Here is a 26,486-nt window from a genome sequence, read left to right as displayed (position 1 = left end):
GTCGTAATATTCAGACGCAAACCACTATTCATGTACATTTCTTTCATATAATTACAATGTAATAACAGTATTGGTCTTGCCAGCATAATCTACTGACTCAATATTCAATACAACGTGTGGAATTGGAACAATGGATGGGTATATTTCGGTTTGTGCAAAATCTTTCCTTTTACATGTAAAGAATAGGGGGAACCCCTACAATTTTCTTGGCATTATAAACTCTGTGCGTTAGTGCGTATGTGCGTGGGTGCCTGCGTGAGAGCACCGACTGTGGTGTAGCCTCCGATACATTTGAGGTGCGACTCTATCTAAAATCATGTTTGCGCTGGCTGTTATTTGCGACAACAGTTGTCTTTTAATACATAATTAGCGGCTGCAGGGATGCACCCGTCTCCACTCGCTACGTGTTTCTTTTATTTGCGCACATTTATTTTCATCACAGGCCTCGGTTCGCTTAGCGTCAGTGCGCATCGTTCTGCGCATCTCTGATCCCTCAGAACTACAACCGTGGACGCTCTTTCTCACTGACATCGAAAGACCTTTCCTCCGCAATCCAATGAAGGAGTCGTATCAGCCAATGGTCCTACATCGGCATCCGTGAGCCGCTGGCTGGACCCGGACCAAACCCGTCGTGTCTTTAAAACGTCTTTTTTTTAAGGAGGACGTTTTTCGCCTTCATTGACCATTAGAAAGAACTCCGCGCTTCCAATCTGCTATGTATGTTTAGAAAATATCTCTGTAAATCCCGCGATCAACATATCTCCTCCCATATTCGTCCTGCCCAAACCCGGGTACTCCCATCGAACCCTAAGAATGCATCCCAACGCAGTAATGCTGGCGGTGGTCCTTTTTGGAAACTTGATGTTGCAATATGTCTCATCTCAGAACGGTAAGAATCAAGATCTGTCCATAATTGTATAGGCGATCGAAGTTAGGAGCACAGTCACTTGTCGTTTCAAGAAAACACTTGACACTCGGAGACATGGCTCGAAAGATAGGAAGATAGGGCGTCTTTGACAATTCACCATATCAGATTGTATGGGGCATGGCGCATTTACGCATCGCAAACAGTGTTTTAACAAATCTGTTTATATAACTCGGATCGTCTCAGTATTTAGAGTGTTCATATTTTCCGTGACCATTTGCCAATCCTGGCTTTTAGTGTGGGGGAGTGAAACGTAACTGAATGAGCGCCTCTAAAAACACAATACTGTGGTGGTTCCCTATGACGTTTTTACTTATTCTAATGAAACGACACGTTCGGCTTTGTTATTGTCGCAGCTGAGTAATTAATGGATACATTGGGTTTTATTTGTCTGCATATAATGCTATTTATAGACGGAAGTGCATCCCTTACTATTTTATGCTCATACCTCGGTGTCTCCTGTTGTCTCAGGTTGTGCTGTTTACACTATGTTGCTGGGAAAGCAGACATAGCCTATCTGAGACAGGTAGTTAAAGAAGCTGTCAAACGAGAAACACTACTCGTGTGTGTGTGAGTGTGTGTGTGTGTGTGTGTGAGTGTGTGTGTGTGCGTGTGTGCGTGCGTGTGTGCGCGCGAGCGAGCGAGCGTAGGCGCGCAGGTGTGTGTGCGCGATAGAGAGAGTTGATATCATGTGTGTAGGCAAACTGTTAATATTTAGGCATTCAAATACAATCTTCCCTACTCCAAAATACATCGTTCGTTTTCAGGGCATATTTAGGCTGATCTCTTTAGTTGTCTCAGTGGAGTCAAAATTCTATTACATAATGCAGTCATAGAAAACGCAAGATAAGCCGTAGCTATCACGTCAAGTCATAAAGTATTGTTATCCAAATGTAATAGGATTCTGAAGTGATTCCACTTCTTACTCAAGTTCATGACACAGGTGTACCATAACTGAGTGTATACCCTCACTTCACACAAAACCTGTTAAAAACTGGCATCCACACACAATCTGAAGAATGATGTGTTTGTGTCCTTGCATATTTAGGAATTAAAGATGTCTTCTATCTCTGAGTTCATTACAAACATAATTGCATAGGAAAAATGCATTTAGTCTCCCATCCTAGTGTGTGACAATCACCCTTGCTGTCCTGATACAGTATTTCCCTGTCATCACCTAGTACTGAACACAGCACTCGTTCTACCAGAGCAACCAACATCATTTGACCAATATAGGACACTGGCAACATTGTAATACATTATCAGTCTAATTTAACTCTACACTCATACTTTAGCACACACTAGTCCCATGGTGGAAGTTATGCCCCTGCATAGGCGGATATGCTTTGAAGGGCTGGAAAGTCAAATGCCAAGGTAAGCTCTTGTCCATTGTTTGCTAGAGCCAAATTGGGGGGCCTGGCGCGTGTGCCCCCTCATGTGCCCCCTGGCTGGGGGGGAGGGGGGGGGCTGCAAACACACAGGGCTGTGCTCAAGCTCCCTGGAGGTACTGGGAGACAGATTGGTGCCACCCTGCCAGGCTCTTTGTCTGGAAAGCCCAGCCTGACAACGAAGAGGATAACAGCAGTAAAAAGGGTTCTATCTCTAAAGGGAGAGTTAATAGATTTAAAAACGGTCAAACCTAGTGATAGAGGGCCAGTAAAATTGTTTTTTTTTTATTATTATATATGAAATAAATGGACACGATGCAGCCAGATAGCTGCTTTATTATAGTGTTGATGTGTTTGACAGGGCTTAGCCGTATGGCACACTATCAGTAGTAAACACACTGTACATCTCCTCCCCTCCTCCCCTCCTCCCCGCAACACATAGCCCTGATTCAGTGTGAGTAGCGGCAGCTCTTTTGATTTCATCAGCGATATTTCTGACGAGATGACGAGGAGACGATGGTACTCAGAGTGTGAGATGTAATCAAGGCGTGTGTGAAGCAGAGGGAGCCGTTCTCGTTCCCCTGCGCTGGGGGTGGAGGTTAGAGTGTGTGTGTGGGTGGGTAGGAAGGTGAGGGGATGGGGGGAGGAGGGGGGGACATGCGGTAGATGGCTGGATTCAGCAACAAATATCTGAAGGACTGTAAATAGCGAGGGTCCGCTGTGCCGCTCGGCCAAGTTCTATTTATAGCACGGAGACACGGCGTGCGGCGAACTGTGGCTTTAACGCTCCTTTTGTGAAAGTGAATCCATTAACTCTTAATGGAGAGCATCCTTGGGCCTGGTTGCACGGCCTCTCTGGAAGCTAGTCAAGTATTCAGGCTCCCCCCGTGAACGGACTGAGTTCTTTATGCATGAGAGGTACAGTATGAGGGGGCTTAACCTGGGGAAACTAACTACGGATGTGGGTGGGGGGAGGTAGGGGAGGGAGGTGGGGGGGGGTGCTGCAACGTGCATAATCTCAAGCCTCCTCCCATCTGAATGAGCCATTTACTGTACCAGCTGATCTGGTAGGAGTTGAACGCTCCCTCTGTCATAATAACACTTGCTGTTGGGAGTGGATTCGCCTCTGAATGTAGATCATTAGAAGGGTGATGATGAGCTCCCGTTTGCCGGTGGCAACGCAAGAATGACTGGAGTGCCAAAAAACTACAGCTGCCTTTAAAAATCAAAACAATAGATGCTAATTTTATCCGGAAAAATTACCTAACTGCCCTTTTACTGTAGAGTGTCTCATGGTGGTGGAAGTGTTATTAATGCATTCTTCAGGACCATACACTGACAGTCTACCCTGACAGCCCCTAGATGAACCACCATCACAGCTGTACTAGGCCAATGTTATCAATAGAGACCTACAGCATAGCATGTAAAAAAAATACCACCCTCTGTAAATGACCCTACCGTTCAATCAATACACCGTGACTCCATAATACAGGATGGGGAAACTGCACGGCCATTACTTGTATTACTGTCTGTGTTGTGTGTAAAGGATATATCTGTGAGACCTGAAAAATATGCTGTCGGACTGAAGCCAGCTCCTCCACTGAGTCATGCTAGCCTACTGTGAAACAAGAGACATGCTGCACTGGTGAGGGCAGCATCCCAGAGTCAGCACTGGCATACTGGCACAAGCAGGCGGGATGCTGGTACCCACACAGACACCCCTTTAATACAAGAGTACATCCTTACCCTAAGGATTTGGTTTGGGATTGCCATTTGCAACGTACAACTTTATAGTCATCTTTTGCGTTATGTTATAGGCATACTGCATTTTATTTGGGGTATGGAGTGTAGTGCGAGTGAGATCGTTATTCTCATGAAATAGGAGGATTGTGTGGGTGGTGCTTTATGTGTGGATGTCGTCGGAGCAGGCAGCCGGAGCAGTGGCTTCCCTGATTTGAGAATTGTCATATGCTGTTCTGGTGACGGGGTTGACTGTCAGCCCTGTGGTCCAGTTAAACGCTGCTGCTACTGCACAGACAGAGCAACATTGGCGGACGCTGTGACCTCTGAAAGGGTTAATCAGGGAGCGATGTGTGCTGGTAGTGTGTGTGTGTGTGAGTGTGTGTTGGAGGGGTGGGGGGTGGGATTAGCGTACTACAGCTAGGGATGGTCGGGAGGAGGGGGGTTCGAGGGGGGGGTTTGGGGATTTAAATCTCATTAAATAGCTGTGACTCTGACAGTCCATCGTGTTTACACTTGGATGGCAGAGGTCACCTAGTCTCCTTGTTGGAGTTAGTGGTTTGCTGTGCTTGGAGCTAACCACTGGTTTGAGAGTAACATCTAAGGAGGTTACTGTAGGAGTCTACTGTAGGAGTCTACTGTAGGAGTCTACTGTTGGAGTCTACTGTAGGAGCCTACTGTAGGAGTCTACTGTGGGAGTCTACTGTAGGAGTCTACTGTAGGAGTCTACTGTGGGAGTCTACTGTAGGAGTCTACTGTAGGAGTCTACTGTAGGAGTCTACTGTGGGTTTACTGTTGATTTGTTCAAATCCACTCGCACATTTATTGAGATGCACAATCATTCAACCCACACCGATGAATCATTTACTACTGCCTTGGTTTGTGAATTTCTTGGCTCTCAGCCAGGTATTACACCTTTCACAAGGATGGAAAGGATTGGTTCTTCCAGGGTGCACACTTACAGTATGGATGCATCCCTTACAGAACCTTGACTGTACTGTATATAATTGCCATTTAAATATTATACATTTTTGTAAGATTTTAATATGATAAATTTCAGATTTTAGTGGTGGCACAGGCTCTAAATCTTAAGCCATGTTTTTCGACATAGACTACTTTTTCTTTCCCAATGCGAAGCTACTGTAATGAAAAGTGAGTACGCGTGCAGGAGATTCTAGACCAAACAGGAATAAATGCCCAGCAAGTAACTAGTGCAGTGGCCCCTGAGGTTTTCTTTCAAGCTGTCTGTGTGTGTATGTGTGTGTGTGTATGTATGTGCGTGTGTGTGTATGTGGGACTGGAGACCTGGAGGCAGGTTGTAGGCGACTGACTCACGTACATAAGCATGCACAAACACAGGCTGGCTGTGGTATGGTGCAGGGCTCAGTCCTCAGGGGTTCCTCCCCCACCTCACTCTGTAGGGCGCACATGTGACAGCCACAGACACACACACACACAATTACAGACTATACGTTGTATGACACCTGCGCTGCTAAAGCATGTGTTGTGGTTCTTCATGATGCCACACTGAAGGACTCCCCATGCAGGGTTGCAGACATACTGCCATGTGTTGTGTCATCACATTTAAACAATGTCCACCTCCAAGAATGTTCCCCATCCAAGTTACCCCTGTGAAAGAGTGCGTCTAAAAAACAGAGTGGATTTTTCTCAGTCCAGTTCTTTGATCTCTGCCGATGCTCCAGGAGGTGGCAGATTTAGCCATGTGGGCGGGCAGGCTCAGGTTCGGGGGGGGGGGGGGGGGGTGATGGGGAGCTTGATGGGCCCAGATGTTCCCAGTGAAAGACACAAACACTAATTACTCTGCACATCTCTGGGCTCCAGGCGAGGAGAGAGGAGGCGACTGGTGAAGTGAGGCCTGACATTCTTTGAGCCATCTCCTGGCACAAAAACAGGACTGCAAAGACAGGACTGAACCACCCTCTGAAGATAGGATAGTCTGACCCTCACAGAGAAAAAAAAAGAAGGCACTTGCTTAAAAATATTCAACTTGGTGACTCCACGTTGACAAATCTTGTAAAGTAACCTTTAACAGAAATGTTTTTTTAAAACAGGGTATTTTCTCGTAAGGATAGCGGGTGTGAATTGGACCGAAACCTTTTTTCTGGCTTGAATATTTTTTTATTAGCAGCACTTGTCTGTTTCGATCACCACCCGTGTATCGTTTTGTAAATTGATGTTTTTCTGGAAGGTGCTAGCAGCTAGCGCAATGGTCTCCAGAGGAGCACATAGCATGCTGGCTTGATGCTGTGTAAACAGTAACCCTCATAACTTCAGAGGAAATGAGTCAGCTGTGTCTTCTTCAAGCTGGCTTGTTTGAACTGACAGAAAAAAAGAAATAAACCGGCATTAACAGCTTTGTAACACCCAAGTATAGAAGAATCAACACTGACTATAGTTTATTTCTCAGACGTTTTAGTACACTGTAATGCAAACATCAAAATAATATTTAGATGTTTGCACCATATATATTATTTATAACAATGCTTTGATTGCTACCATCTAGAGTTGCAGGTGTCGTAATCGTTGTAAAACCCCCACCACAATTATCCCACCACAAGAACCAGTACCACCACTACAAGCCTATTTGCTGATGATACATTGCAGGTCAGCAGGTTTGGCAGGTTGGGGGAGGCTAGGCCTGTTGAGGAGATATACACTGAGGTGTCAGAAGAATCCCAAGAAAATTGTATACAATTATTTTGTTTATACCTGCAGGCGGCCCACAAAATTCAGATTACAGTAATCTGTGCATGTGGGTTTTAATAAATTTGTTTTGTAAGTGTGGGTCTTCATTTTTATTTGTCCCATTAAGACACCATATGAATTCTAGCCTCTCCACTTGCCTTCAGTGTAAGCAGACCAGAGTTGGGATTTCAGGGGCGTAGTCTTCCTGTGATTCATCCAGGGACACGTGGTGTGGAACGCCAAGGTTGCACAGTAAGACCCGTGTTCCGGGTCACTTGACATTAGCTGAGGTTCATTAAGACCATGTGATGGAGGTCTATGGCCATGTGGAGTGGGGGAATGACCACTGATGTGGATGGCTAGCATGATTCAGGTAATGAGAGGACGATCACACACAGCCGGGCGCTCAGCCCGATGATGATGATACATTGACCTTTAAGTCGAGCTCAGCCGCGACTGACCTCCTTTCTGAGGATGCCGGAGAGAGAAGACACACATAGATGCAGTTTGTCTGTTAGAAAGCAGTATTACATTCATGTGTGAGGCTGTTTCTTCTTACCCCCAAATGAATTTGGACACTGACTCTTTTTCTCAGACAGAGATGGCCTTGTTTGGCGCCTTGTTACAGTGAGCGGCGCGTGCTTGTACATGCATATTTCAGTCCTAATTTAAGCAGAAGGAAGCACATCCGATGACCTCTACGACCCTTATGGTGCATTTCATCTTGAAAGGCGGAGAGTGAGACAGAGTCAGACAGACAGAGATGGAGAAAAAAAGACAGATGAAGAAAAGTGTCTCAGCTGCTCATTGCTCACGACTTCCTATCCTCTTTCTTCTTTGACACCAAGACCCTACCCCTCGCTCCTCAGCTTGAAGCAAAGGTCCTGGTGGATCTTGGTGGTATTGCATATTCCAATTTGGTACCTGGCTCGTTCCAGAGATTTTACTCTTGTAAACTATCTAAAACTCTCTGCGTCAATATTTTTTTTCTGTACTGGAATGTGGCTCAAACTACTAGCTTTTTCATATAATCATTTTTGCTGAAGTTTGAAACCAATCCCAAATGGGTAAACTAACACTGTAAACTGTTGTCTTTTCGGGACAGTATAGGTACATTGTAGGTACATTCTTAATCTGTAAACGGGGAATGTTAGGAATGTATCTATAATGTCCCAAACAGGCTGTGACATTCAGTACCTCTGTAAGACGTTAGGGAATGTTACAAATGTACGTTTCTTGAACTTCATTTTGTTAGCTGGGAAGAGGATATTAATTCTTGCAACTCAAAATTGAATGGATAATGGTAAATACTAATTGTATCAATTAGTATACCATTATCTAGTATACCATTATCTATTCAATTTTGAGCTTGAAACTCGGCGAAAACAATATAGAACTTTCTCAGGAAGAAGAAAACAACATTGCAGTCCTGAAGAAGAACGTTAAATGTAGCTTTGAAGGTTAGACCTATTGATGGAACAATTATGCTTGAAGTGTGGTGGGATGGCAAAGGTCAGTGGGACTTTCTCTCTGCGTGGTGTCATGGGTTTGGACTAGGGGTTTATGACCTCGGCTGAAGGTCATGTGTTCCTAAGTGGGGCCAGGGGACTGATAAAGAGCTGCATTAACAACATTGGGTTTCGAGGGCCATTAACCTGTTTCTCATCTAATCTGTTAACTTTTTGATTCTGCCTTTTCTTAAAGTCAACAATTCTTCCACCCAATTATGCTTTGTCTTTAGCTTCTTCTTGTTTTTCTTTAATCATCCTCTTTTTCTTTTCCTTGTCCCTTGATCCCTTCAATTTCGTCTTTTTGCCTTTCCTTGGCCTCTCCATCCTCTCTCCACTCTAACCCCTCTTCTACCCCCTCTCCTTCCCCTTGCCACCCCAACACACTTTTCCTCTCCAGCTGGGTTTGTGAAGTCGCCCATGTCTGAGACAAAGCTCACAGGGGACACCTTTGAGCTGTACTGCGATGTGGTCGGTAACCCCACCCCGGAGATCCAGTGGTGGTATGCCGAGATCAACCGCGTCGACTCCTTCAAGCAGCTCTGGGAAGGCGCTCGCAAGCGTCGCGTGTCCATCAACACAGCCTACGGTGCCAACGGCGTGAGCGTGCTGGGCATCACGCGCCTCACGTTGGAGGACTCTGGGACCTACGAGTGCCGGGCCAGCAACGACCCGCGGCGCAACGACCTGCGCCAAAACCCCGCCATCACCTGGATCCGTGCCCAGGCCACCATTACCGTGCTGCAGAGTGAGTGGTCTATGTCCTGTAGTAACTAGATGGTGACACAAACTTACAGTCCCCGCACCCCGACCTCACTCCGTAAATACCCCTGTCGTGCGTGAATCCAGCTCTACCAAAGCTGTCAATGGCCAGACAGAAATAAAACACCAACCACTTTCTTGTTAATTGTCCGTTTTCAAGACTGTTTGGTTTACAATTTTCTTTCTGTTGGGAGGAAGTTGTACTTTTCTTTCCTCTCACAATCTCATGTGTGATTGCTGCCTTTTTGTGTTTTTTGATTCTATTATTTGGATTTGGATAAGTAGTTCCTCAGTGTTTCTTGTCCTGTCCCCAGCAGAGTTAGAGGACTCTCTGAGTACAGTACGCTGCCTGCCTGTCCAGAACTTCCTCTGAATGCCTTGTTGTACCCTAGATGACTACAAACCCAGAACCACCCCCACCCTAGTCTCTGTCTACCTACCCCTTCTCTCTTTCTACACCACCATTTATAACCGGTTTGATTTGTGATTGATGTTTGTTATCAGTTGTTATGTCTTTCCCCCTTTCTGTTGAACTTCTGTCGCGTTGAGTGGGTGCTTTTATTTACTTCAAAGCCTGACATATCACGGCCCTGTCTGTGGCTCATAGCCTAGGCCTTGCGGCGCTTTGAAGTCGTGCCGCTTTTTTTGTGCATCTCATTCTGGGAAAGAGGGTGCTGATGGGAAATGTAAGAAGACACAAGGAAGGAGCCAACCAGGTATACAGAGTACCCCCGGAGTTAAACTCATATCAAAGCAAATATCAGTTATGGTCTTTATATTTGTATGGGGTACTCCACTGAAGGATCAGGCCCAGTAATGGTCCTCGGTGTCTTTGTCCTTCTTGGAGGTTTCCTTTGTGCAGCAGAGTCTCACTGTCTCTCGGACCTGCGTACTGTAGCACCTTGTGCCTTCTTAGCCATGTTTTAAGTGTTTGACTGTGAATCAGTAATGACATTATATCCTGCTACTCCCCTCCTTCTTCCTCTGCTGTACGCATCCAAACGTTTCGATCACACTGTATGTCAGCTGGACTCTGCTCATTTGGGCACGCTTTATCACTCTGCCCATTGGAGCACAGGGATGTGTGGAGTGTAGCCCCTCCCAAGCAGCCTCTCAGTAAGGGTTAGGGGAGCCTGCTCCTGTGCATTAGCTACTGATCTGTCTGTTGTACTGCCGTGTTCGCCGTGCTTTCCCAAGCACTATCAAATGGCATGTGTTGGCTGTACAATGCTCCACACTGCATAATCTGCACTTTTAAGCACAGATCACCTCAAGAGCTGCTCAAGCAGTGACTCAAACTCTTCAAGACAAGTCAATGTACACTTCCTGTACCCATCATTTCCCCCCTAACATCAAGCAGTTCAATTAGTGAAAATAACATCATGCATTAAAAGCGCCCACAAAAATGTGTGCACATAGTATTTATACTGACCTCTTGTCATCTTACATATTCTGTCATTACTGAGCATTATTGTTCTTCTTATATACATGTAATATGTCTGTATGTCTGTGTCATTACATGTATATAACAGGCTATACATTCTGCACCGTTAGAAGCGTCTGTGTATAGTTTGTACATGAGGAATCCGATCTAGTATGTGCTATGTCTTGTTTTAGCTTTCTTGCTCATTTAAGTTTGTGACCGTGAATAGATCTACCGCTGGTTTAATTCACAGGCATTTAATCATGTGCAGGCTGAAGAGTTGTTTAATTGTTTTGCAACTGATTGACACTTCCCATGCGGTATTTCTAGGAAATCTTCCTTGCCCCCGTAAACCTCAAGCCTAGCACCCACCTAGCTACACACAGCCCCAGTAAGGGTTTTCTTATGTGCCCTCCCCCACCTCAGTTAAAGAAGCTGTTCACTTTAATGTGAGCTGAAGAATGATTGGCTTAGCGATTACGCTTCTGTGGCCAAACATCCTCTTTATGCCAGCACGATGGAGCAATTACTGTCTCAGTGTTTAAGAGGGGTTCATGTAGGTCAGTCAGGGATGTACTATAATGTGATGATAGGTGGTTACAGTGTCTGTGATCCGATGACTTTACTATCCCAAATACAGCCGTGGCCAAGTGTGTCACAACTCACAAGTGTGCGCATGACAAAGCTTCATTGATTTTTGTCCTCCTTTAAGCAGGTGTCCTACAAATGACCTTCTGTGGTAAAGCTCCTGGGGACCACTGTGCCTTATTTGTCTGATGCTCTTTTCTACAAATTGTTTCTGTCCATATTCTCAGGATACTCCCAATATGTGGGCCAACTGGTCTGCCTAGTAGAGAGAGAGAGAGATGACAAGAGAGAGGGCGAGAGAGAGAGAAAGAGAGGTTAAGAGAGAGGAAGAAAGAGAGAGAGATCCCTCTGGCTATTGGGTATACAGAACTGCAGGAGAAGGTGCCATGAATGCTAATAGAAGCCACTCGCCAGGCCCTAGTGACCCTCCCTCTCTCCCATCCCCCTCCCACTCTCCATATCCTTTACTACGCTGTAGTAGTGGCAGTAGCAGCAGCCAATAGGAAGATGCTTACGCTCCTCCTCCCTGCTCCTCCCCTCTGGGGTTCTATGGTTGCCATGGCTGCCCCGCCCTGGAGGGGGAGGGTTGGAGGAGCTTCCTCTGTACTACTCCAGGCAGTGAGGAGAGGTTAAGCGTGGGGAGGAAAGGAGAGAGAGAGAGAGAGAGAGAGAGAGAGAGAGAGAGAGAGAGAGAGAGAGAGAGAGAGAGAGAGAGAGAGAGAGAGAGAGAGAGAGAGAGAGAGAGAGAGAGAGAGAGAGATGGGGGCGAAATATACTTCCTGTCTGTGCTCTGGTGACACATCCTGCCTCCCTGAATGTCCTTGAGATGGACCCTCCCTGACAGTGTTAAATAGCACACTAGGTCACACCAGGTTACAAGTGGAGGCAAGCTAGGTGTGAGGTTGGAAAGGTTAGAGTACAGGCAGCAGTAGATGTGTATATTCAGAAATATTTTATGTATACTTTTAATGGTTACTGATATTTTCAAATAATTTAAACAGGTTCATCTCCATTATTTTTAAATAATCCCAATATTCTTTTCATAAAGGTTTAGTCCTGTATGGTACGAGTGCTTGTATTGTACGATATTACGTTGTGCTTAGATGATAATGATGATAAACATGTTATTTCTGCCTATATGCCTGAGGTCAAACGTTACAGGCAAATACTACAGTAGTAGCTGTGTGCTTCATTATAAAACACATATGCTTTGATGTTGTTTATCGCCTTAAACCTCCTTATTGCCATGACTCACATAAGCCTTTCACGCCAATACGATTATCTATCATCTCTGACCTACGCAGATAGCTCTATAACTAGAGCTAGAAATCTCCATTATCCATGGCTTGAATAAAGTGGCACACTTCATGTATGACATATCTCGTTTGCATTTTCAGTCACATCAGATTTTTTTGCTAAACTAAATTAAACACTAATTTACACAATGATTAAATAATACTTTGGTTAAGCAAATAGCTTTTTAATTTGGGTGATATATGAGCTGCAGAAATGTTGAGTTTTTGCATGTGTTCTAATAGATTTGATGTCTTCAAATGTTCAGAGACTGAGTGTCCTACAACTAAGCAGCTCTGGGCCTGCGTCCTCTAAACCCTTCTTTCCCCATGTTGAAAATGTATTCTCCCGTGTGTCACTCCAAAAACGAGAAGGTGGGTATGTAAGTGCATGGGACTGGAGAGAATACAATCTAACATTATCTACATAGTTAACGTATATCATATTTATATCTGCCAGAAAACATGAACAGGGTCAAATCAAGGACATATTAGTAAATATTGAATGGATACAACATTTACAGCATGCTTTGCTATGGAATTCATCCCCCTTGTGGGTGTATGCACTGTTCTGTGTGTGTCTGTGTGTGTGTGTGTGTGTTGTCTTCTTATGCCCTCTCCCTCCCACACAGGTCCCCCACAGCTAAGCTCTCTAGGGAAGAGTTTAGCTAAATGTTGAGACCCAGTTCTGTGATAAGGGGTGGCTGTCTCTCTGTTTCAGAGCCAAAGATAAATTCCTCCGACCAGATCGTCTTGACCCCCACACCTCATGGCACCCCCTCCACCTCCGCCATTCCCGTCACTGTGTTGTGTAACTTGACCAACGCCCACAACACCCACCACGAGAGCTTCTGGATGAAAAACGGTGTTGAGATTGCAGATACGAGGAGCAAGGTGAAAAACACAGAGTACAGGTGAGACAGCAGCTGAGAAAGAACTCCCGTACCAAAGCTGATCATTTGCCGCGAGCGGTACAGTCAACATGACTCAATGGTAATGTTTGCTACAGTCCTACTGTGTGCATGTCAGTGGATATCAACCTTGAATTGAGACAAACCTTCAACCGGAACCTCACTTCTAACCCAAAGATGGAAATAATAGACATGTTCCCAGGGCCCAGGGTAAAAACAGTCCTGGCACACCCAGTACCGACACACACACACACAGTCGTTTTAACAGCTCCAGTCCTCACAGGGCCCAGCCATCAGAGCGAGCACCCAGCCAGCATCCGCCACCCCCGTAGACGTCCCTCAGCCTCTCCCCAGCCACATGATGAGACCGCCGGGCAACTTCCTGTCACATTACATCAGCACACCGCTAATGTCTGACCCCAGCGAGTAGCCGCTGCCACAGCGCCCTCACATCACAGCCTCAGAACCCTCGGCCTTGTCTCATGAAATACAACTGAACGCCAACGTTTGTTTCTGAGTGGTCGGAGGCCTGTTGCACTGACGCACATTGAGAGACAGGCATTATCGTTTATGCATTCCAGTTATCAATTTTCACATGTTAATCGACCTTGTCGCTCTATGGGACCAATGATAGTGAATGTATTCTGCAGTGTTTTAAATTCAGGTGTTGCAGGGTAACAAAAATGTGGTGATTTGTTGCAGGATCAAAAAACCAAGGGCAGATGACGCCGGGGAGTACATGTGTGTTTATACGTTTGAATTGGCGCCAAACGCCAATGCCACCATTGAAGTGAAAGGTAAGACCCAACCTACGTCCAAATTCACTTTGTATTGAAATCGAAATCTCGAGACATATCCATCAAAAATGTTACTGTGCATTAAGCTTCTCTAAAGAGCTTCAGGTTAAACACTTTCTATATTACCCCGCATGGCATATTTCCCCACAAACCAAGATAAAGCTGCGTTATGAATGATAGAGCAGCTACAATGAACGGTTTGCGTGCAGCGAGCCGTATCTCGGAGAAGGCAACAGTGAGATGTTTATTCAGCCTGTGCTGTGGAGATGACAGGGTGCCAGGGGGCCATCTGTAGGCGGCAGTCACTCTGGGATGCCACAGAGAGGAAAGGCCAGACCGCTCAGCCACACACACACCTCACATACAGTAGTAACCTACAGGCTAGACCGCACCGTAACAGAAAGCTATTAATAATAATGCCAGTCATAGCCTTGCAAATGAGAGTATTTAGATTTTGTTTCGTCAATTACCAATGACTTTAATAAGGGTTGTGTGTTAAGTACAATTTCCATCATTTTAACTGTACTTGTTCAATACACATCATATGATAGGACAGTAATTAATTATTCTCAGAATATTCAGTCAGTATAATGCAATTACATCAACTTGGCAGATGGAAATGTATAAGATAAGATAATTGCATATTTAAAAACACATTAATATTCATTGATGTGTAAGAAACTGTGGACTAACAGAGAATCCGCCACACTGGTTAGATTAGAGTTGACAGCTCAGCCAACGATGGGGAGTTCTCACTTAGAGGACAGACTTGTGAAACCCTGTTAGAGAGGAGCTTGCCTGTGCGTAGTGTTTAAGCCAATTTGTTATGGCAATGCTGCGGTGCATACTGAGTATGCCCCGCCTATTTTGCCATGTCTGTCTTAAGCGCTGCCTGGTTGCATAACATGGGTGATGACCGCGTGTGCTCTGCTTCCGCTAGTCAGGATATAACAGACCTCATCTTCAGTCAAACTGCAGCTTGCTGGCCGGCGGGGTGGTTGCCTCTGGCTGCTCTAGTCACGATGCATGCCTTTACACAGTAACTGAAAGAGGCTGAAGATATGAGATGTTGAGTTACCTTTGGTATGATAGGAATAGGGATTTTTAAAATATCTTGATAGACATCCTATTGCATGTTGTGTGATTTGCTATGCTTTCAGTGGTCTACCTCATGGTCTGTCTGAGAAAAGATGCATATTGCACATCTTTTAGAAAGTACCCACTCGCCCTTGCCCTAGTATGGGGAGGGGTACCTGGTCCACCACCATGAGGCCTCGTAGAGGAGTCCAGGCCAGCCTTGCTCTATGCTCCTGGCAGCAGTGCCCTGAGTTCCCTCCAGCTACAGTGTCCTTGGCACTCCCATCCCTCCAGCACACGGCTCAGAGGCAACAGATGGAGGCTTGTGTGTTGCTGTGGGATTAAGGCTCAGAATCCGGTCCCTCCATTTCTAATGGCAGGAGTTTATTGTCCATGATGATAAGCTGCCGCCCTGAGAATATTTTGTGTACCTTCAGATTTGCGTTTTTGCATTTATTCTACATGGGTTAACCCTAGAATATGAATGCAGTAAAATGGTTATAGATGCTGGGAGATTGAGATTTGTTAAAACATTTTCTCATTTTTAGACCAATATTTTATCATGTACTGTAATTCTTAAATCCATAAGACATATTTTTTTTGTCAAATTCTCAGCAAACCCAGTGACTAAGAAGAATAAGATCAAAATTTAAAAAAATGACGGTAATTATTGCATGCAATATGACCTGTGTCTCCCCCTCAAATATTTCTGACTTTGAGAATGAGAGATATTTTCCATCAGTTGCATAGTGGAATCACTAATCTCTGATGGTGCCTGTTTTAGCGCCACTCAGAGGACAATCTGTGTGTTGTCAGTCAGAAGCATCGTACTGTGTCGGGGATCAGGCAGAGATAAACGTTGGCCCCTCCCACTTTCAGAGAGCACGTGTGCACCATAATTAGAGTTGAGTGATGTCACAGGGAGCTCAGGCCACTCCTGCCCTATCATCCACACGCGCAGCAGAAAACGTTCACTCCAGGCCTCCCTCGGATCCTGCTTAATTGCATGGAAGGAATTACCGTAATTTTGAGGATTAGTGTAAGGCTGTTGCAGTTATCTCAACACTGCAGACGAGTTAAACGGAGGATTTTGTCTGAAACCAGTGAGTTTCACCTTTTGAGAAAGTGTTGTGATTGCAAACGCTCGCCTTTGAATCCTCCAGCTGGATGACTCGGTTTGACACACGTGCATTCAGACCTCAGCGTCTGGAACTAAACCCCAACGAAACACGAGCTTTATCTTCATAACAGCTTGGCTATCGAGTAAAACAGCTCAATTTGTCTCCCCTGGTAATCACTAAGATGATTTGCATTCATTCTGGTCCATCTCCAGGGAAGTCAGTGCCCAGCAGCAAAATTACATAACCATCTCCCCAAATCCATAATTATATCAGCACACACTTTCATGTACATCTTAGATATTACTTACCCTATCTAACAAAGGTCCCTTAAGCCTGTTCATGTCATCTGATATGATGTACTGATGTAGTATTTGGGGAAGCTGAGGAGAAATTATGCCTTCGGCAAAAATGCATGCCTTTGCATTGTATTTATTAGATTCCAACCCATATTTGACCCTGTGAGAATTCCATGGATTTCACTCTGTTTTTTCCAGCTCCGCCAGACATCACAGGCCACAAGAGGAGTGAGAACAAAAACGAAGGGGAGAGTGCTCTGTTGTACTGTAAATCTGTAGGTTACCCCCACCCAGTCTGGACGTGGCTCAAACTTGATGGAAGCGCTTATGTGGTAAGTGTCCACTTTCTCACACTCTGTCAACATTTATATCCCCATCTGCATTACATGTGCACACTGTGATTTATGCGTGGAATGCAATAATTGTGCTGAACTGATAAATAAAGCTCATCTTTTTCTAGGATCTTGACAACTCATCTGGCAGATTTTTCGTCACCAACAAGGACAACTACACAGAGCTGAATATAATCAACTTGGACATCAGTACGGACCCCGGTGAATACCGGTGCAATGCCACCAACGTCATTGGCACCACGGCCGTGTCCTCCATCGTGCGGGTTCGCAGTCACCTAGCGCCACTCTGGCCTTTCCTGGGCGTGCTTGCGGAGATCCTCATTCTGGTGGTGATCATTGTGGTGTATGAGAAACGCAAGAGACCAGATGAAGTTATGGATGGTAAGACAACCTCTCATTAGCTAAGATGAGTGATGCACCAGTACTACTGAAAGCTTTCAATGAATTAGTGGAAAAGGGTTTTAAAGTTGTACTTTTTCAAGTAATTGACATTTACAAAACCTGTATGCCAACGGTATGGACCACATTAGTATCAGCCGGGGCGCAAACATGGAATTCAAACAGGGATCAACACCCCTGAAAATACTGTCTCTTGGAAAAAGAGGTCTCCAAATCAGGACTGGAATAGCAAGTCAGGTATCTGATTAAGGGCTGGAAAGTAAGGTCAACAGAAAATGGATTAAATCAGAATGTATCCTGCAGACATTTACACTGTTGCTAGTGAACATGATGTGAATATTCATGAGGTTTAACTCTGCTGCGTTGGCAGTGGAGACTTGTGGTGAATCATTGACCTCTATCGTGGGACATACTCCCTCGACACTCGACCAGCGTGGAACGAGGGGGAGGAGACATTGCTACATATTAGATGCATGCTAATATGACCTTTCTAGCATCACGTTAGGAAATCAAGAGGGGGTCCACAGCTAACCTTTCAGGGTTTGCTATTGCTGTGCCACACTAATGATTATAACAAGGGACCATTTTGTTTCCTAGTTTAAAAACAATAATTGATTAGTTTGAGATCTTATTTTAGCCAAAAGGCATGTCTGTGTGAGATCTTTGTTATGAGAGCCACTTGTCTGTAAATCTGTAGTCAAATATAATAAATAGTAATAGTACAGTAACTGAATGTAATCGAATTCACTTCAAAAGTGAATTCACTTCATATGAAAATTTAAAGAGTAGCCATGTACTGTAGTTGTAAAAACAGTGTGCAAGTCAAGAAGAGTTATCTTTATCATAAGGTCTGTTTGCTCCAGTGGATCCATCACCTAAGCCAGCAAATTGGGCATAACATATGCATTTTACTTTTTACTATTATTTCTCCCCCCTCCTCTTTCCAAATGGGATCGTTGTCTGTATGGGTGGTAAGTGAGACATTATGTATGCTTCTAGAGAATGTTTAGTATCAGCTTTTATCCGTTCCTACTACAACCCATTCAGACCTTGATGTCAGGACATCGTCTCTCTGATGCAGTTGGTTTCATTTAGTAACTCGTGTTAAAAGTGACATTCATCGCTCACATTCATTTCCATGTGAAGGGCCTATGCAGTTTTGCACGCTTTGCACGAGTATCTGAACTCACGACTCACAAAAAAAAAATAATAGGCCTGTAAAAACATTGCAATTTTACTGCCCTCAAGCTTTCATTACTTTTAATCGGAGTATCTTTATAAAAACCAAAATAAAAATGCTATTATTTTCAATTGTGATAGAAAAGGAAAACGTACTATTTAAGCTTAAGAACATGTTAAGCACGGTCTGAATTCGATAGCCTGTATAACATGCACGCCACTGCCTAAAACATCACAGTACATCAAATGACATCCCACAAGGGATGTCTAAAATATACACACAGGGCAAGAGGAGAAGGATTAAGGTAGATTAGATTTTCTCATGTCATTCAAATCAGAAGTGAGGACTCAGTGCTCACTCAGCCATCCTCATGCTGCCTCTCTGATCCCATCTGGTCTTCTCATGGGTTTGACGTACATTATGAACTTGATGGAAGAATTGTGGTTGAATGCTCATCAGGATTTTAACTTCAGAGCTCTGGACCAATGTTTTGAATTTTGGCCATGAAGTACTTTCCTTTTTTACTGTGCATTTGATTATTTGAAATGTGCTAGGTGAGGTAGCAACTAAATAAAACAACAATTGAAGAGTCAATTAAATCGTGTCAAACACTGCTCAACACAGAAAGGCAATGGGCTTTAATTTGCAGAAATGACTATTAGGCTGGCGGTCCTCAGTAATCTGTGCACTGCAGAAGTGTTTGTTGTGTGTTGTCATGACCCTTATGCACTGATGCATAAGGGTCATCGATGTGCAGTGCACATCAGATACACATGCAGTGCAGATATCTGTTCACTCAGGGGGTGGCCGAGATCTCAGGTGGTAGTGCAGGAGTGAAGGGGAGGGCCCGTAACAGGGGGTGCACTGACAGATGTGCCCCTGCTGAACCCAAATTTCTCCCAGCCATGCCGTCTTGTCTCCCACTGTGACCTCCATACCTGCTCCATTTAAATGCTGGGGAATGCTGCTACTCTCAGAGGCCACATACAAGCTGCATGCTATGGAAATGATCTCTGTGTGCATACTGACCTGTTTGCTCTTTCACATGTATGACAGAAAATTCACGCCACCTTGGCACCTTTTAAACAACAGGGTCTATGAACTGGTCACTAGTCTTTACATAGTCGTCATAACATTCTCTCACACTGCACGCTGTGGACATTTTACTTAATTTTTTATCTTGGTTAAATTACTAACTCTGCCTTCTTACTTACTAATTGTACTAAAACAAAGCCATTTGTATTTTGGCATTGTTATACAACAGTTATATGTATTGGGAAAGCACTGCCTGTGCGTAGACTGTAATGTATACTGTCCAGAATAGAAATAATAGGGTATAATAGAGGAAGTCTGTAAGTTACTACCCTAAAGCAGAAGACTCAAATGTTGAATTTCAAATGTTGTATGAAACGTTTTGAATAATCACTCAGAATAAACTCAGAATACAAAGTGCTACAGTATGATAAAATATGATTGCTTTGAGTATGCTTCTAGATCCACCAAATGGTTTGGACAAGATAACTACCATACCCTGCGAACAAAAAAACATGCAATGGAACCTCACTATGAATACTGTAAAAGCTATTCCACAAAATAACTCCTACATAAAACACAATCTTTTCCATGTGTAACAGTTCAATCATCAATGCAAACATTGAATGGTGAAAATGCACAGCTGGATTGTGCTTGATTTGTACTGTATGCTACTGTATATGTCGTAATGTATCTAATGTAATATTTTCCCTTTTAACACTTGTCCCATGTTCTCTCCCTACTGTAGATGATGAACCAGCTGGACCAATGTAAGTGTCTGGCAATTAGGTATTTTGTGTAATGGAAATTTACAGTAAAATATAAAAATGTTTACAGTCATCATAATGCATAAACTGTTTATTTATCCTATAGTCACTAAAGAATTGTTTGCTTTTTAAACCAGGAAAACAAATTCAACAAACAACCACAAAGACAAAAATGTTCGCCAGAGGAATTTAAAATAAGATGCTAATTGCTGTGGTGAGTATTCTGATCCAGCTTAGAGATCTAAGACAGTCTACAGAGAGTTATGACTGTACGCATGTATATTAATACATACACCTTCCTTGTTATTTCCATACACAGATGAGATGACTAACTGCATATCTTGACCATATGAAGGTATCAGAGGAGGGAGCACCTGGCAATTTCTAATGAAGCACATATTTCTCCTCTTGTGACGAGAAACAATAATATCAGCACAACACTGGCAGAAACGAACAAAATGGCTGTCTTAAGCATGCCTTGTTCAGTCTTACAAGAAGATTCCTGGGAGAAGATGACTAAATCCACCATGAAGGTGTACACATTTTTTTAAGTGTGTTGTTGATGTCTTTTATTAATTTTACCATGTCCTCAAAGAGGTGATCCTTTTTGTATTACATATCATGTAAAATGCATGCAAGATTATTACGCAATAGGATGCTCAGAATAGACCTTTCTGTTGTTTTCCCTCATGTTTGTGTGGATTTTTGCGTCAAGATGAATTATGTTTTTTAATGAAATCGTCCTAAATGAAAAATACTGTTATATTCTTGAAGAACTTTGTACAGATCATCGTCATTTAACTATGTTAGAATTTTTTTGTGAGGGGAAGTTCACTCTTAACAGAACATTTATGATGAAGCAAGGGCTTCGATGACTGGCAGTATTTAGTTGAGAATGATAAAAAAATTTACTACTATGTATCAAACTAGTTAAATAAAATGGCAATTAAGTGTTTTCTTTTTTCCAGAGTAACTTAGGTGTCTTGTATATGTTGCGGTATGAGTGTTCAAATGATAGCAAATCTGTAAAAAAAAATATTATAATAATATCAATTTTATATTTCCCAAATGATCTAATTCATTTTTATTCATTTATTTTCTGAAATTGTACAGCATGGCTATTATCCTATGCAATATGTATTCATATAGATATATTGAAGGCAGTTTGTTTTTTCTCAGTCAAGCTTTAATATTGTGGGATCACTTGGAAGCTGGTATAGCAAAATGCACTGCTGTAGCTGCATGAATCCTCTCTATCAATACAGTGTATCCATGTGTGTTGCAGTGCAAATGGACCTACATTAGGGTGGGAATGGAGGAGCTACGTATATAGCCACGATTAAACATATGAGACCAATAATTTTTTCAGAATAAAAAAAGCTAAAAAAATCAGTCTTTGCTTCTTTTGGTTTTCAAAAAAAATTAATATCCTTATCTTGTTTATTACAATATATCTGAGCAGTTCTGAAAGTTCCTCCTACACCTTGGTGATTACTATGTGCGAACATTCACAGAATCACTAGCAAGGAAAACAATACAACTCCCCATTGCCCTCCCACACACATAGAACATGGTACCATGTGTATTGAGCCAAACGATCTCCCTCTGGCTGTTGTTGGCCTTCCTCAGTCCTGGAGCAATCTCCTAAGCTCTCCCTCCACCTCCTCCACAAAGGCAGGGAAGCTGGGGTCAAGCAGGCAGAGGCGCAGGAAAGGCTCCATTTCCCCGTGTTGCAGGACACAGTGGTTGTACAGCAAGGGCAGAGACAGACCACGCTCTCCCAGGAAGTGCTAAGGCATCACAGGTTGTTAATTGTCATCACATCTAAACTGCAATGCAGTCTGCACACAATGAGCTTTATACAAACTGTCTCATTCAATTTCCAGTCAAATATATATCTGTATTTTATACCTGGGTTAGATGCTTGACAGACAGTGACCCCTGGGTGACTTCAGGCCCAAGTCCCATCGTTTCTCCTGCCAGGGTCTGTTGGCACATGGTTTAACTGAAGGCCAGTGACTTTAGAGGGAAATGCTTTTCAGAGGTTTAGAAACGAATCAATAGCACCATTAATAATTTAAAGATTTCTCCCATCACAGACCTTTCATCTTCACAGCGAGCCCTTTCAGTGAGTGTGTGGCGTTTACGCAGACTTGTTTTCTTAATGTATTCTTTCATTTATTTAGCAGACACTTTAATCCAATGACGTAAAGTACAGGTGTAATTTGAACTTTCAACCTCTTAATCTCTAACCACTAAGCTGTAACCATCCCTCATTTCTCTTGTTTATTTGTGCTAAGGTGAAAGATTAATCTCATCCTGTGTATTACTCCACATCTTATTGTAATTACGCCTAATGTATAATTCATCAAAGAGCCTGTGTGGTAGCAATGCCACCTCTGTACGGATGTGGATGACACGGCTGTAGATAGCACCATCTAGTGAAGACCTACAGGACACTCTTCAGCTAAACCATTTTATGGTAAGCATACATGAACTAATCTTAGCAAGAATAGAGGTTATAGTCTTGTATTGACTGCTGCACTGAGATAATACATTTAATAATTATTTAATTTGTAAACTGAGGAAAGTGGGTAAATATGAAATATTTATATAAACACCCAACACAATATTCCCAGAATAAAAAGTTAGGAGCATCAGCTTCAGTTTGATTGAGTTATTTTTCGAGAAATCCTGTGTGGCAGATGGGGCTACCTGTTGATGAAGAGTGGTGGTCTCTGTGGGGGTCTGATTGGGAGCTGGAGAGTAACTGAGTGGTGGTGGAGCCCCCCCTTGTGAACTGACGGGCAGGTACTCCTTCAGTCTGAGCACTGCACTCCTACACTCCTCCAGTGACTCAGCTCTGCAGCTCCCACCAAACTGCATCCTCATCAGACGACTCTCCCCCTGCGTGTTAAGGTGCAGGTATAAACACACACACACACAAGTGAAGATACACACGTTCACACACACACACACACAAACACACACAAGTGAAGATACACACGTTCACACACACACACACACACACACACACACACACACACACACACACACACACACACACACACACACACACACACACACACACACCTCAGACAGTGCCATAACCCCAAATATATCCCATCTCTTCAGATGTATGCCTGACCTCCAGACCCCAAAGCATGACATCCCGCTTACTTTACAACACATCGGAGTAGGTCCTACAACACTTAGTCAGGCCAGGCTATGTATCTCACTTCAGACGGACCCTTGGCAGGAAACGGGTGGAACATTGTTCACAGCTGGCGATAGGTGCCCAGACTGTTCAGAATTCATGTCAGGCTCCGATCCACTTAATCTAGGCCATTTAATTACCAATTACACTGTTGTCTCAGCAAATCCACCCTTCCAAAAAAGCCACAGTGCCACACTCTTGGCTGTGTATAATCTTGGGAAACAATACTGCAACACCACAGGGTGTGCTGTTGTGATGAAATCACTGTTTCTAGCACTTCCTTCCTTATCCATGAACAGAAAAGAGAAAAGTTGGCGCTGGAAAAAGTGTACATATTTCTAAAAAGGGTACTATGACACCTACTTCAATGCTTTTGAAGTAGTGGTAAACTCATATTGTTTGTTTGTAGCAAAGTCTGTTCATACTGGGTGTGGCACAATAAGGGTAATAAACATAACAATAACAAACATATTTAGGTTATTTTCTGAAGGTCCCTCACAAAGAGCTTATTATTATTAGTTGAGCATTTTTTTTTTTTTTCTTTTACAAGAACATTTATGGAAAAGAAATGTGTCAAATATTTCACAACTCTCACCTTTACAGTCACACGGAATAACAGTGTGTCAGATTTTTGTTGTACTTTGAGGAAGCTTGGGGAATTAAGTAAGGAGAGTCCCTCCTAAAAGTAAACACAGGCAAAGAGGTTATTCTGGCAGCAAGTACTATAAAGCATGTGTAAAATAGACACATTGCAACTCGTGTCAAACGTAGCAGAGAACCAAACTGCCGATTGGAGAGGGTTTCATCTGAAGAAAATAGTCCTGAAATTACATAATGAAGTCTGCAGAGGGCTCTGTTTCCTCAGGAACAAAATGAAACCTTGGCACCAAGCACAGCATTAATCAGCACGTCTGCAGACAGGCAGTGGTCAATCTCACATTTTGTAATTAAGTGAAATACAGTTCCTTCGCTTAAGATCATTATGACTGTAGCTATTTTTATGATTGTGATTTTTCCATGGAGGCTTTGTTTCTCATGAAAAAAGTAGACAGGCTCTTGCATGAATCAGCATTTTTGCATTTGAATGGAGTTTTGAACTGTTGTTGGTTCACTAAGTATACAGAACCAATATTTTCAAGCTGCACATCACTGAAAGAAATGACTTTGCACCAACTCTCTTACATAAACACTGCATTTTGTAACGGTGCTTCAAGATTCAGAACAGCTTAGAATATCCCTCATCGCTGAGATATTAGGAGAGAATTAGACCAACACATTTTTTCATAGAAGAAAATGATCATATCAAGAATTGCATGACATTTGTTTAACAACAAGTTGGCACACTCACTCTTGTCATTTCCTGATGCTTGTTTGGGGTTAGGCTTTCTATAGCCTTATCCTCCTCTTCCATCCAAATTCTCAGAGAATCCCCCCTATTATGTCTTCGGAGCAGGAACATGATTGCCCTGCTCTCCACCAGCACCTATACAGCTTCATTTTTTATTTAAATGCGTTAACATTTAAGGGATATTTCCCATAAGGGGCGGACGTCCCATCAGCCAACAGCTAGTAGAAAGACAATGCTCAGGAGCATTAATATTGTAAGGCGACAATCTATCAGCAGCTGCTGTCCTATCAAGTCAAAGGACTTCACACTCTGACTTGATTAAAGTTGTTGTCTGGGCAGGTTCCATGGCTCTACAGTACAGCTGTGCCCACTCCTCTCGTGCAATGTGGCATGGTAGATGGAACAACGGGTGTAGTCACTCATCAGCAACTCATCCTGGCCTTTGTGTTGAAATACCTGACTAATCCTAATTAAGAAGTGGGCCTGGTGCTGTTAGCATCTATTACACATGTCTAGAACTCAATTCCAACACAGGGATACTTGGACTCTGGCATCTTTCTCACAAGAAACACTTACATTTACTCGTTAGATTATCAAATAGATTATGGCATTGACCAACCTGTCTAAATGTGCCTTATTGCCAATGTGCTTCTGCATTTGCTTACCAAAAGCTCTTGCCCCTGTGATACCAGCATGTGTCCAGATTCCACAATAGTGAGGATCAATTCGTCTGCACCTTCATTTGACTCGAACATCTTTGGAGCATACCAGTGAAATTTTAATTATTTTTTTATTTAACTATTCTTTCACACACTTTTAAAGTTGTTGTTCGCTAATTGACACATAATGAGAGAAGACAATAAAGGCTAGACTAGCTTAGTCACTTAGCAAAGTAGCTGCATACTGTGTAGAGAACAGAAGCTAGCTAGAAATTTCAGAATACTATAGTAGCATTAGTATTGGATTTTGATCTTAACTTAGACTTGCCTTCCAAGGATTTTTACAGATGTCTTTGGATCCGGGCAAAAAACGTCCAAAGCGTTTGAGCTTCCATATAGATTTCTGAGCCGTAGCCATCAAACAAGCAATCAAAAATAGCTGTGTGACTTGATATTAGCTGTTGATTTACCTTAAATAAAAAAGCCCGGGAATGAGAGGAAACATTTTGGTGCGCGAGGGCTAGTGATAGGCTACTTTATCTCTGCTGCTAACCTCATCAGTTAACTGCAAGAAAACTGACTATGGGTAAGTAGGCTACGAAATGAGGGGGGCTTTTACTTTTTTGCAAGTTCCAACATGATTTTCATGATGTTGCCTAACACATCAGGGCTTGATATATTGGCCTTTTTAAGAGTGAATATCAGGTAGGCTAATCTTAAATTATTGATACAATTTTAAAACGTGGAAAAGATAGGCCTATACGGATAGCTAAATCGTTTCTTAGGTTAAATGTTTGGGACCGGGACCCCAAGAGTCTCTTAGGGAATTTCGAACCCTTGCTTAGGCTACACTTTTTGATACTGGGTTGTGTAGGCTATGTTGCGTACGCCGACAGCCCAGAGCTGATTTAACGAACTGCACTAACTTATTATGCTGTAGCAAACATCACAGACAAGCTGTGTTTCAGTCTAGCTAAAATCCAAATTGTTCAGTTCA

At 43.2% G+C, this 26,486-nt stretch overlaps 2 protein-coding genes across 5 annotated transcripts; one reads left to right on the top strand and one right to left on the bottom strand.

Annotated features, from left to right (window-relative positions):
* Positions 1-317: 317 nt before the first annotated feature.
* nptnb (neuroplastin b) lies at positions 318-21,657 on the top strand. 3 transcript variants are annotated; one of them, XM_062470739.1, is made up of 9 exons: positions 318-889; positions 8,668-9,015; positions 13,054-13,246; positions 13,946-14,040; positions 16,733-16,866; positions 16,995-17,268; positions 20,247-20,268; positions 20,403-20,479; positions 20,621-21,657. In XM_062470739.1, exons 1-8 carry the CDS (start codon positions 814-816, stop codon positions 20,461-20,463), a joined length of 1,203 nt encoding a protein of 400 aa, XP_062326723.1. In that variant the 5' UTR covers positions 318-813; the 3' UTR covers positions 20,464-20,479; positions 20,621-21,657. The 3 variants fall into 3 exon arrangements, with proteins under 3 accessions (XP_062326723.1, XP_062326722.1, XP_062326724.1); XM_062470738.1 differs by having other exon boundaries at positions 319-889; positions 20,585-21,657; XM_062470740.1 differs by lacking the exon at positions 8,668-9,015 and having other exon boundaries at positions 330-889; positions 20,585-21,657.
* On the bottom strand, positions 21,098-26,345 carry rec114 (REC114 meiotic recombination protein). Of its 2 annotated transcripts, XM_062470741.1 has the most exons (6): positions 25,818-26,342; positions 25,496-25,585; positions 24,078-24,161; positions 22,981-23,172; positions 22,177-22,251; positions 21,098-22,055 (listed from the first exon to the last, which is right to left on the bottom strand). In XM_062470741.1, the coding sequence occupies exons 1-6, from the start codon at positions 25,905-25,907 to the stop codon at positions 21,891-21,893; spliced, it is 696 nt and encodes a 231-aa protein (XP_062326725.1). In that variant the 5' UTR covers positions 25,908-26,342; the 3' UTR covers positions 21,098-21,890. The 2 variants fall into 2 exon arrangements, with proteins under 2 accessions (XP_062326725.1, XP_062326726.1); XM_062470742.1 differs by lacking the exon at positions 24,078-24,161 and having other exon boundaries at positions 25,818-26,345.
* Positions 26,346-26,486: the final 141 nt, after the last annotated feature.

Source organism: Osmerus eperlanus, chromosome 10, assembly GCF_963692335.1.
Source record: "Osmerus eperlanus chromosome 10, fOsmEpe2.1, whole genome shotgun sequence".
Taxonomy (NCBI): domain Eukaryota; kingdom Metazoa; phylum Chordata; class Actinopteri; order Osmeriformes; family Osmeridae; genus Osmerus; species Osmerus eperlanus.
This window is presented reverse-complemented; position numbering and strand designations above follow the sequence as displayed.